Consider the following 12,046-nt stretch of genomic DNA (forward strand, 5'->3'; position numbering starts at 1 on the left):
CTGTTGATGTTGTGATGGTCATATGTCCATCACAGACAGTCGCAACAACTTTCAGTGTTATCTGTGATTGAGACATGACATGTCCTCATGCGACCTCTGGTTAGAGATGCACCTGAAGGCCATCAAGAAGCACGAAGCCAATGTCTTCATGGCTCGGTTCGAAGAAGTTCATAGGAGTTGACATAAGTCAAGATCGCAACACAGATCGCGATCTACCTTGAGGTTTTCAGCATTCATCAAGTCTTCTAAAGCGAAGGAAAAAACATAAAATGAAAAAGTTCTTCTCCTTGTCGACCACAAACCACAAGTACGTCTCCTCTGGCTCCACCCACTGCAGAACCAGAATTGGTGGAGATTTCCCTGGCATCCTTGCTGTTGGACCTGGATCCAACAGTGTTGAATTCACCTCTTCCCTTTCCTCTTCCGCTTTAACTGGCATCAGTACTCATCTATCCAGAGTAGCTGCTGTGGGAGCGGATCCATCTGGGTTCATCTCCTGTTGTGTACCAGCTGACTCAATGGGACAAGCAAGTGGGCTTTTCAGTCTTGTATGGCCATGATATTTGGCGCCATACAGTTTCTGTCCTACACTTCCACAGTTTTGGGGTTCAACTTGTAGAATCCGGAAGGGAAGCCTTACCATTCTTTGAGCAAAGGTTGAGAAGCATTTCTTTTAGGACATAGATTCAGACGATCAGCAAGGAGATGATTCTAATGATCTATTATCTAATAAACTGACACTTAGGAAGCGAGCAGTCTAGATACATCCCCTGACATAGACGTTGATCCATCGCCAAGTCCTGCTTCTCATGAAATGGTTTCATTCCACTCATTGCTGAAGAAAGGATCAGAGTTTCTTGAACTGCTTTCACCAAGTGGACCATCACTCTAGCATCCTTACAGATATTCTGCAGATGACTCCCTCCACCGGTGAACCCTTGCTTCCATTTAATGAAGCATTGATGAAAGTGTTAAAGTACCCAAGATGAAAACCTTCAACACCCCAGCTGAGCTATTGCTTGTAGGTATAGACCAGTTCTGTATTTGCCTGTTTTGTTATCAATCCACCCATCATCAGAAAGTTTGGTGGCCCAAGGGTCCAAAGCTCCCACACCTTCATTCCAGATGTATTCCCAACACACCCTACAAGACAGGTAATAAAAAACAACTGGCTTCATTGCTGTAAGACTAGAGATTTTCAATCAGTCATCCTAAATTCCATATAGAACCCTCCCAGTGCCTACCGTTCAGTGGGACAGTACTGGATACCACCATGCTTCAGTCTTCCCTCCTCCACAGAGGATCATAGACATTCAGAACATGTTTATAATGTTTTGTGTTTTGACCGGGAGCTCAAGTACTGATCCTGAATGTCTAATGTTTGCTTGGTCTGTTTGCTTCTTGCATCCTATCAGTCAATAATATTAACTGGAATGTGAGGGCTCTTCATTAGTGCCTCTGCAAATAGTGGTTCCAACATCAGGGAGACTTTGTGGAATCCAATAAGCTAAATCGAGGATGCTGCAGTGGAGTTAAGCGGGTGGGGAAAAGAGCAACCACATTTGAGGGAGACCCTTCTGTCCCCCTTCAGTGATGACAACAGTGGTAACGGGCACCTTCTCTTTTGTGTGTGGAGCACATATGGACATCTGAGGTCTTTGGTTTCCAGAAAGACAGAAATTACGCATCAATCTGGTGGAATTGAGGGCTATCCGGTTTGCGCTCGAAGGTCGGTCGATCTAGATCTTAAACAACAAAACAATTGCAGTGTTGTACTTGAGCATATAAGAGTGAATGGCATCTTAGGCTCTCTGTCAGGAAGGTGTGAGGCTCTAAACCTTGGCACATCAACACTGCCCGGGGTTAGTGGCTAATCACTTGGCAGACTCCTTGAACATCAGTCCTAACAGCCTTAGTCGGCATTATCTTGCTGACCATCAGTGGTATCTTTACCAGTATGTACTTCAAGACCAGTTCACTATTTGGGGCACATCTCAAGTGGACCTATTCGCAACTCAGAGTAGCACTCATTGCCTGAAGTTCTGTGCTCCCTAGTATCCATTGAAGGGAGCTTTGAGGGATGTGTTTCAGTTGACTTGAAAATGTCCTCTTCACTATGCAATTCCTCTCAGACCCTTGAGTCCTCAAGTTCTGAGGAAGATTCACCAAGACCAGGCTCAAGTCTAATTGTCCCAGATTAAACAAGAGGGGTGTGGTACACACACCTCTGACACAGTAAAAGCCATTCTTCTTCTATCAATCGGAAAGAATATCTTATCTCATTTAAGAGGGCAGATTCTGCACTTCAATCTTGAGAGTCTGCACCTTCATATGTAGAGATTAAGAAGCACAATCTGACCCCCTTGCAGCTCCCACCAGAAGTGGTGAACGTGCATGTCCCCCTTTTAACAAATCTACCTGCTCAGTCAGATGGAAAAAAATGGTTTCCTGGTGTACTGATTTAAGGATAGAATCTCTTAAAGCATCCTTCTCCAGTGTACTACAATTTGTGATGTCCTTGGCTCAACAAGTCTGTAGATTAGCTACTGTGAAGATTAAGGTTCAGCCCTACTGGTGTTTCTTTGTCTACCGGACCACTTTCCCTATTTAAATCTCCAGTGATTTAAAGGTTAATGAGGTGATTGATTAACATGTATCTGCTGAAATCATTCATTATGCCACAGATGATTCTTACGCTTGTTCTGACATTTCTCATAGAGACTCTGTTGAGCTCTACACATTTTTTGAAGCTTTATTTAATTTTATACCAAACAAACTATTCTTATTGTTCATTGGCTTAGCTGCGTAAGATACACATGCAAAGCATAAAGAACTATGCACAATCATGGGCTAATATACTGGTGATCGTTCCTTCTGGCAATTGGTTCAGTGTTAGGGGGTGACACAGTGGGTTTCATCTACAATCAGGCATACATTGTGATACTTGAATGGTACAGGTTGGATCTGCAACTTGAACAGGTTTTACAAACAGTAGGAGAGTCTATAGTACACACATTTTGGCAACACATTTACTCGCTTCATCCCCCATCCAGTCGCCATATTGAGACCTTATCGCTCCAAGCCACAACCACTCATTGATCATTTCTCCATCATCTACCATAGCTGCTGCAGCTAAATATTCTTGATACAGGTCCCCATTATCTTTTGGGTGGCTATACAGCGGCAGTAGCTAAGGTATGTTTCGGACTGTGTGTTGGAGCCCCTACACATTTGTCATTTAAGACTATTAACCATTAAGACTGTTTTCTTGGTAGCCGTTACTTCAGCTCAACGTATTAGCAAGCTTCAAGCCCTTTCTGTTCTCCCCCACATTCATGTGCTTCTTTTCAGGCAAATTGATGCTGAAACTAAAGTTGCTTTCCTGCCTAATGTGTTGTCTTGTTTCCTTTTATCCACCTCCACAACTTTCTAAGGAAAAGGAAAGGCTCCACACATTACACCCTACAAGAGCTGTAAATGATTACATCAAATGTACTAAAGACTTAAGATCAGCAGACCAACTGTGCATTGGTTACATAGGTTTCAAAAAAGGTAAAGCAATACACAAATACACAATTTGCAGATCGATGATTATGTATATCTGTTATGCCTTAGCTTAAAAAAGATCAACACAGAGGAATAAGAGTTAATTCTACCGGAGCCGAATCGTCCACAACAGCACTAGCTAGATTGAGTGCCTCCAGCAGACATATGCAAAGCGGCTACGTGGTCTTCTCTCCATACTTTTGCCTATCATTACTGTTTCAATTCTGAGGTATGAAGAGATTAACACTTTGCCGTTTCTGTTCTTCAAGATTTTCTAACATAGAAACTGATTTTTCTCCAATCCCTCCTCTGACAATGTACTGTTTGTGAATTTATTCAAAGTTGAGACATCTGCAGGTAGAAGTATTCCACAGAAGAAAAAGTTACTTATGAACTTTCTAATGGATACTCTGTTTACCTGCATATCCCTAAATGACCCTCCCTACCTTTCCCTTTTTATGTATATAAGATACTGACAACATGTAGATATAATTTTATAAAAGTTACCCAATTAGTTTTACAATGTGCCAATATTTTGTATTCACTGCATCTTCTCCACATCTCTTTCCTGTAGAGTTGTTTAAATCCCATCCCTCATGCTCTGGACTGTCAACAAACAAGTTGAAACAGCAGACACACATTTGGTACTCTACCAACTAACCCAAGACCATGCTCTAAGTGTTCTGTAGGGAGTAGACCTTAGGAGAGAGGTACGCTTCCACCAATGTTTGTCAGGTTTGGAAATTATGGTCACCAAAGATGGACCCGTGCTTTTCTGTGGCATCTAGTCTGTCATGCCTGTTTTCCATACGATATCTCTTCCATTTGCCTTGCAAGTTATAATATTTTATTTTACTATTTATTTTCTGTGCAAGTTATTTACTATTTATTTTCTGTGCATGTTATAGTATTTTATTTTACTATTTTGCACCTCTATGACTCTTTTTTGTTTGCTTTGAGATATTTATATCCAGTCCCTAGCCTGCCTGGCATCCCAGAACTTGTTACATTATACATAGCAGAACTACAATTCATCTGCAGACTTACACTCTTCTTTTGTAAGTTCTGTTTTTTAGATAAAATTTGCCATGACCCAGTAGGGCAAAGATACAACTTATTAGGTCTTATTGATGATGTTAACAAAGGTCATTAGGGGCTTTTTGTGGCACCAAGTGTCATGGCCAATTTGAGGCACACTATTTGAGAGGAGAAATGAAAAGCATTATGAGCTCATCTGGTCTAAATAGAATGTCTGACCATTGAACAACAAAGTGTTTGTAAGAAATATTTGTTTTAATAGGATCAATTCAAAGAGCAATGAGTGTGATTTTGTTTCTAGATGTCCTGATTAAAGAGTATGTATGGAGAAACATCAACATAACTGGGCATTAACAAATAGGAAATACGCCCTTGGGACTGATAATGAATGGTTCTATAAAACTACAGTAACAATTAAAAGCATTTTGTAAAGCACTTTGCACAAGTTTTTAACTCAGTTCCTAGTGACTATTTTCCTTGGTATTTTCTCATAATTCAGTTGGATAGTCACTCTCACGTCCCCTTCTCCACCTACTGACCTAAGAGTTAATACCTTTTAACTGGATAACGGGAGCTGTGTGGTGCCCGCTGATTATTTATAAAACATTGTTTCTGTGTTCTTAATGTGAATATTCTATTTTACAGAAATTGGAAGTCAACCTGAAGAGGAAGCCTGACACCTTAGCAGATCTCAAGTTCGTCCTTGCCACAATAGCACAAATTAGAGACATGTCCTTGACTGTCGAAATGAGATTCAACGATATCAAGGAGCGATACCGCACTTTAGCAATGTACAATATACAGGTGAGTGGCAATCATTCCAAGCTGCAATGTTGCATTATAGGACAAAATATTTCACATTTAGCAAGTTCATGGTATTGAAGTCACCTATACCATGAAAAAAGTTGTGTTATTAATCGCTAATCGTTCAATCAACAGTCAATCCTTGGGTTAAAAATATCCCTCTAACGAGCACACAGTAGGGTAAGATGTAGAGCGTGGTGTGCATTACAGTCCTTAATTTCACATACATGTGCATGGATGGATGGATGAATTACCTTTGATTATCTAAATTTCCTAATTGTCATATTGCTGACCACAAGATCATAATCTTGTGGCAATCTGGCAAATACTTATTTCTAAGACTGTAATAGTGACTCAAAACGTAGCATATAACATCAGATATTGCATTGATGCTAGCAGTTAGGCTTTTATGCCATGAAACAAGTAATCCAATTAGGTGTGAACAAGTGTATATGACTAATTCTCATAATTTAAAAGTCAGTTACTGAAACAGCAGACTGTATTTGCTATGTTGATTTTATTAATACTATTTGCTGTTGATGTATGGCACAACAAGGTCCTACTTTCTACAGTATATCTCACAATACTGCATATGCCAGTGTCCAATATAGGATTTTTGTCTTATTTTGAAATTTGTTCTTGAGCTTTCTTGTACACAGTTGTGTAGTCTTACATCACATACCATCGTCTTCGTGCTATTCCATAGCATACATTCAACTCAGGATAGAATCAATTCTACAATATCACAAATGGAAAGATGTCCTCAATGTGTGTTAATTTAACAATGTAATCAACATACATAGCTTTTATAGCTTGTATACAGCTCTGTCAATTAGTAGGAGAATTGAGCATAATGCTACCATCCGTGATATGCAGGATTTCAATGTTTAGTTGCAGATGTAACCCTTATAATGCAGGAGACGATTTCCATACTCTCATACATCTATTCAGTATCACTAGGTTCCTCTTCCAGATTTAGTGTAGCACCTTTCCCTCTACTCTCCTGCAACAGTCTCAAAAGTACTTAATTTCCCATAGGTCCGCTATTGGGTGTTCTTATAATCCTCAGATTTTCTCACCTTGTAACAATATGGTTTCAGATCTGGCAGATTTATTTATCTTGTCTATCCACCTTTTTGAGTGAAGGGCCATCTTTCACTGTCTACTTCATTGCTGTCACCCTCTTACCTACCACAAATGCTAACTTTAGAAATCTATGACAATTTTGTAAGTTTGTGGTATTGAAATGGTCTGAAAAAACATCTCAGGATTATGAAACTTCTTCATAGTGAATGTATTTTTAAGGTACACTGTATTCTGCTCCCAGTAGTGGGTAACATGGTGCGGAGCCATACCATGTGAAACATCTGCAACTGAGCATGTCCAACAAGTATCCAATACATTTCTGGGACATTATATATGTCTGATGAAGGTAATTCAACTGAGTATACTTAAATCATGTGTTCAGAGTGAACGTTTTTGAGTACGCAAGGAACTTTTCTCATTCTCAATTCCTTGCGCTATTTAGTTTCTCAGTTTGTCCTGGGTTTATTTAATTTTAATTTCTTCATTGTGCTTAAGGTGCTATAAAAACCATGTGACCAGCTAGTGGTCAGTTCCCATCGTAAAACTAGATCGTGTTTGGGGGGGATCCTTCCTTTTGGTTCCCCATGTTCTGTGTACCTGTACCATAATGAGTTCCACCTCTGTCTATTTGGAATTTTCCTACTAGAGAAAAAAAACTCCCCTTGCAGGAAGCCCAACTAATGGCACTGCCACAGCAAACAATTGAAAGTGTGAGGTAGTTTTCATGCATGTCTACAACACATCAGAGCAATCTCGAAGTATAGCCTTTCCATCCAGTGCTTAGCATGTCTCCCATCAGCTATTAACCCTCCCTGATTAGATTCTGTACCTAACTGCCCATCTTCCTCCAGGTATTCGCCATCCACCCATTTCGCGATCCACTGTAGGTGCACCTCCTGAAAGTATAGTTCATACCCCAAAATACTAAGGCCACCCTCAGCTTTAGTCAATTTGAGTACACTTGGGAGACTCTGGGGATCATTATGAGTTAGGCGGACGGTTTGTACCGTCTGCCTAACTTCTGACGGGGAGGTTGCCGCCACCCAGGCTACCTCCACACTGGCCCCATTAAGAGTTTCCTGCTAGGTCAGTTGGTGGAAACTCAGGCCTAGCAGGAAAGAGGCTACAGCATTGTCCCTGGCTTGTAATTGAGCCGGTGGCAATGCTGTAGCCTGCAGGGTGCATGAGCACCCTCACAGTGTTCACTGTCTGCATTGCAGAGTGCATGGGCAGTGCAGGGGCCACCCTGGGTCCCACTGCACCTGTGCTCTGCCAGCATTTTCATGGCGGTGGTGTTGCCATGAAACCGCTGGCAGAGAAGGGAGTTGTAATCCCCAGCATCGCTGCCCTGGCGAATTAGGATCTCCACCACCTTCAGACCGATGGGATCTCCGATCCTGGCGGAGCTGGCAGCCCAACCGCCAGGTTGTAATATGGTGCTCGGACCACCACATTGGTGGCGGTCTGACTGCCATCCGCAAGTCTGGCAACCTAGTGACCGCCAGACTCGTAATGACCCTCTCTGTGTCTCTGGCCATCCCATACCAGTTGTAGGATACTATGCAGACAAATCATACAAATCATCTGATCTGAAGAATTGTTTCCCTGTATGGACATTTACCTGTTCCTAGACATCTGGATAGAATATTGGATCTGACTTTTAAAAACAAAAAATACATAATTGCTTTATGCTTACTTTTGGATAACAATTACAACTTTTTGGGAATTCGTAGATAATTTGAAGAGTATCTGGGTAAGCGTTGCCAGTTACAAATTCCCAGGGATAATTATCCACTTATGTTATCCAATTACTTTAGCGCAGCAAGTGCAGGTCCACTTGCTAATGTTTGTTGTTTTTCCAAGGGGAAAGTGATTTTCCCCATGGAGAATCCACTCTCCTCCACATTTACCAATTTTCGGGGTGATCCCTCCCGATTCAAAGCTTCGAAAGGGATATACACCTGCCCTGGACATAACCAAGGGTCATATGTACGAAAGCTTTTTCCCATAGACACAGAATGGGTAAAATCCTTTCGTACATCTGGCCCTAAGTCTCAAAGAATGTCCAGAGATGGAATAGGTCTGCCAAACGTTTGCGAATATTAAGAAACTTGAATGATTCTGGGTGTTAGGCATTTGTCGTCACATCCTCACTTGTAAATATTCACCAGGCTTATGTAGCATGATATGTGAGTAAACCCATTTATGAATGTAAATTCCCATTTTGTAAAGAGCAGTCCTGAGTTTACACCCACAAATGAAGGCATTTGTGCACCAAAATTCAATTTAATTGTCCATAAACCTTTGTTAATGGGTCATAGTGTCTTTTACATTTTCCAAATCCTGAAGAAATGCATCTCCCAAAGATGGGATCATTTACAACAAAAATCGTCCTCTCTATGTCTTGCTGTGACCTGACCTTGATTCTTGATACTACTGGAAGTAGTTTGCTTGACTAGCTTGTGGGAAATTGCTAGACCTGTCAGCCTTTGGGTTGTCGTTCGCGAAACGTTTAGATTTTACCCTCTTTAATTTTCTGAATTTGTTTTTGCTGGTCTTATGACTCTGTGCACTTTACCACTGCTAGCCAGTGCTAAAGTGCTTGTACTCCCTCCTCAAGGATGGTAAAATTGGCTTACATCTGATTTTGCGTAGTTAACTTCCTTGTAAATCCCTTGTAAATTGGAATACCACATTCCCAGGGCCTTACATTAAGTGGTATCAATAGGCATGCAGCACTTATTGTATCCCCCACTTAAGTAGCCTTTTAAAACATGTTCCAGGTCTGCCAGCCTGTACGATGTTTTACACTGCCAAGTTGACTAGGCAAAATAGCACTCTTGCCAAGCCTTAAACACCCCCTTCATTACATATGCCACTCCTAAGGTAGGCCCTAGCAGCGTGTAGGACAGGGTACATTTTAATTAAAAGGTTTGACATGTACGTTTAAATTTTACTTGTCCTGGTGGTGAAAAACCCACCAATTCTTTACTCACTACAGTGAGGCCTACCTTTCCCCATCTCCCATAAGATGACATTGGGTTACCGTATTGAATTTATTAAGCGCTAACTTATGATTGGGATCAGGTATGAAAGTTATATTTGCCGTTTTAGAAAATGTAATTTAAAATCCTCCTTAATAGTAAAGTCAGATTTATTTATTTATTTTTTTTTTATTACACTTTTGGGAAGTTGACAATTTCCTACTCTTAACTATTGGGGGAGAGGGGGGGGGGGGGGCAGGGGGCTAAGATTGCGGCCGAGTAGGACATGCCTCTCGACCGCTCTGTCCTTGCAGCATTAAAGGAGACCTTTAGCACCCCATCGATCTGGTGCTCCAGCTTGCCCGAGATGGCTCAGTGTCCAGGGGATCGCTGCTGCCCGTGGAGTGCCTGAGTGCCCGCCACAGCCCTGACAGGACAGGACCGCACCACTCGAGATGACGACTCCCCCCGGCCATGCAGCTCCGCAATATGGCAGCTGCAGTGTGCTGAAGGCAGGGGTAGGGAGGTTATCTGCACTCTGAGCACGGGAGCCTGTGCCACTGAGGAGCTCCCCCCGTCCCACTCCTGACCACTGCTGCCGGGCGTAGATGCTGGGGCGAGACCCAAGATGCCCCAGAACTGCACCGGCCCCCTGCTTGAAGTCCTCGCTGGGCCCGGCATCCCCTCAACCAGCACGCATCCCCCGCAATAGCCAGTAGGGGCCATAAGACAAGCATGCCTGCCTGCACCACCCACCGTCATCTTGGGAGTCCTCCCTGAGGCTTAGCCCCCAGCGACCAAACCCATCACCTACCCTGCTCAGCTCGAATTGTCTGACATCAAGTACTGTGAGGGACATGTGTCCATCGACACATAACAAGGGGCATTGAGGAAGCGCCATGTGCTCCTTGTGCAAAGGGGGGCACAATGCCTCTGCCTACAGGATCCCCATGAGGTAACGCTGCCCCCCCCCCCCCCCCATACTGCACCAATCAACCAGCCCGGTGCCCCAAGGTGGCTCCCACCCCCCATCAGCCATCAGTGCTTGAGAACCCCACATACAATATAAGGGGACTGGAGCCCTCAGCCGGACACCGGGCCTAACACACCTCCAGCTGACAGGCAGCCACCACGGCCCCCCCGTCCCCCAGGTTGGCTTGCCACGGGCCACAACAACGATAGAGGGGCACCGTGCTAGCATGCTCACAACAGTTTGCAGCGAAGTACCATCCCCCGACTGACTGATCACCGGACACCTGGCCCCTCCAGCAGTGGGCAGGGCTGGAAGAAGGGACCTATGCCCTGGATTGCTTGTATAGAGTGTGCCCCCCATTTCGCGTTGTAGCGTCCACGGCCCACCCACCTGACCAGGCCTGAAGTCAGTCGCACTGGGACACCCCCCCTCTCATGGCAGCTGCCAGGACCCAAAAAGACCTAACCCTCAAAGGCATGCTGACAAAGCCTACAGGTCCCCCGTGTGAGGGCAAGCCTCCATCAAGTGGTACAGAATCTCCCCTGACCGAGGAGGAGCAGGAGGGACCGTTACCCAGTCCTTCATGGAGATACTCTTCTCTTCATGATGACATCCAGGCAGTGATGGGGGACTTGTCAGCAGACCTAAAAGTCGTACAGCCAATTTTGAAGAACTCATAGATAGTGAATCGGCCACGGCCCCCCCGTCCCCCAGGTTGGCTTGCCACGGGCCACAACAACGATAGAGGGGCACTGTGCTAGCATGCTCACAACAGTCTGCAGCGAAGTACCATCCACCGCCTGACTGATCACCGGACACCTGGGCCCTCCAGCAGCGGGCAGGGCTGGAAGAAGGGACCTATGTCCTGGATTGCTTGTATAGAGTGTGCCCCCCATTTCGCGTTGTAGCGTCCACGGCCCACCCACCTGACCAAGCCTGAAGTCACAGTCGCACTGGGACACCCCCCTCTCATGGCAGCTGCCAGGACCAAAAAAGACCTAACCCTCAAAGGCATGCTGACAAAGCCTACAGGTCCCTCGTGTGAGGGCAAGCCCCCATCAAGCGGTACAGAATCTCCCCTGACCAAGGAGGAGCAGGAGGGACCGTTACCCAGTCCTTCATGGAGACACTCTTTTCTTCATGATGACATCCAGGCAGTGATGGGGGACTTGTCAGCAGACCTAAAAGTCGTACAGCCAATTTTGAAGAACTCATAGATAGTGAATCGGCCATGGAAGATCACAATGCCGGACGTGAGGAGAAGGTAGAGTGGCTTAACCAGGAGGTCCTCTGCTTAAAGGAGCAGCATGTCAAACTTCAGGCCCATGCAGAAGACCTGGAGAACTGCTCCAGGCGGAACAACGTGAGAATCAGGGACCTCCCATTATGCACTGAGGGAATGGACCTGAGGGAATACTGTTTCGCCACACATCTTGGGATCCTCAGACATGGTCAACATTCAGCTGGACCACATACACCGGGTGGGCCCCACCAGACCGGATAAATTACCCCCACCCACTGACATCCCATCCATTACAATTTAGGGGACACTCCCCCATGCTGTACCAGGACTTAGTGGCCACAACCCTGCAAAAATGGCGGTAGTTCCATCCCA

General features: G+C 44.4%; 1 protein-coding gene across 1 annotated transcript in view; it reads left to right on the top strand.

Moving 5' to 3' along the window:
• Positions 1-12,046, top strand: part of DNAH10 (dynein axonemal heavy chain 10) — a 1,282,131-nt gene that overhangs the window by 415,342 nt on the left and 854,743 nt on the right. Inside the window, exon 21 of the mRNA XM_069215014.1 lies at positions 5,230-5,388. Within this exon, the coding sequence (XP_069071115.1) occupies positions 5,230-5,388 (159 nt within the window). The remainder of the gene's footprint in view (positions 1-5,229; positions 5,389-12,046) is intronic.

This window comes from Pleurodeles waltl, chromosome 11, assembly GCF_031143425.1.
Source record: "Pleurodeles waltl isolate 20211129_DDA chromosome 11, aPleWal1.hap1.20221129, whole genome shotgun sequence".
NCBI lineage: Eukaryota > Metazoa > Chordata > Amphibia > Caudata > Salamandridae > Pleurodeles > Pleurodeles waltl.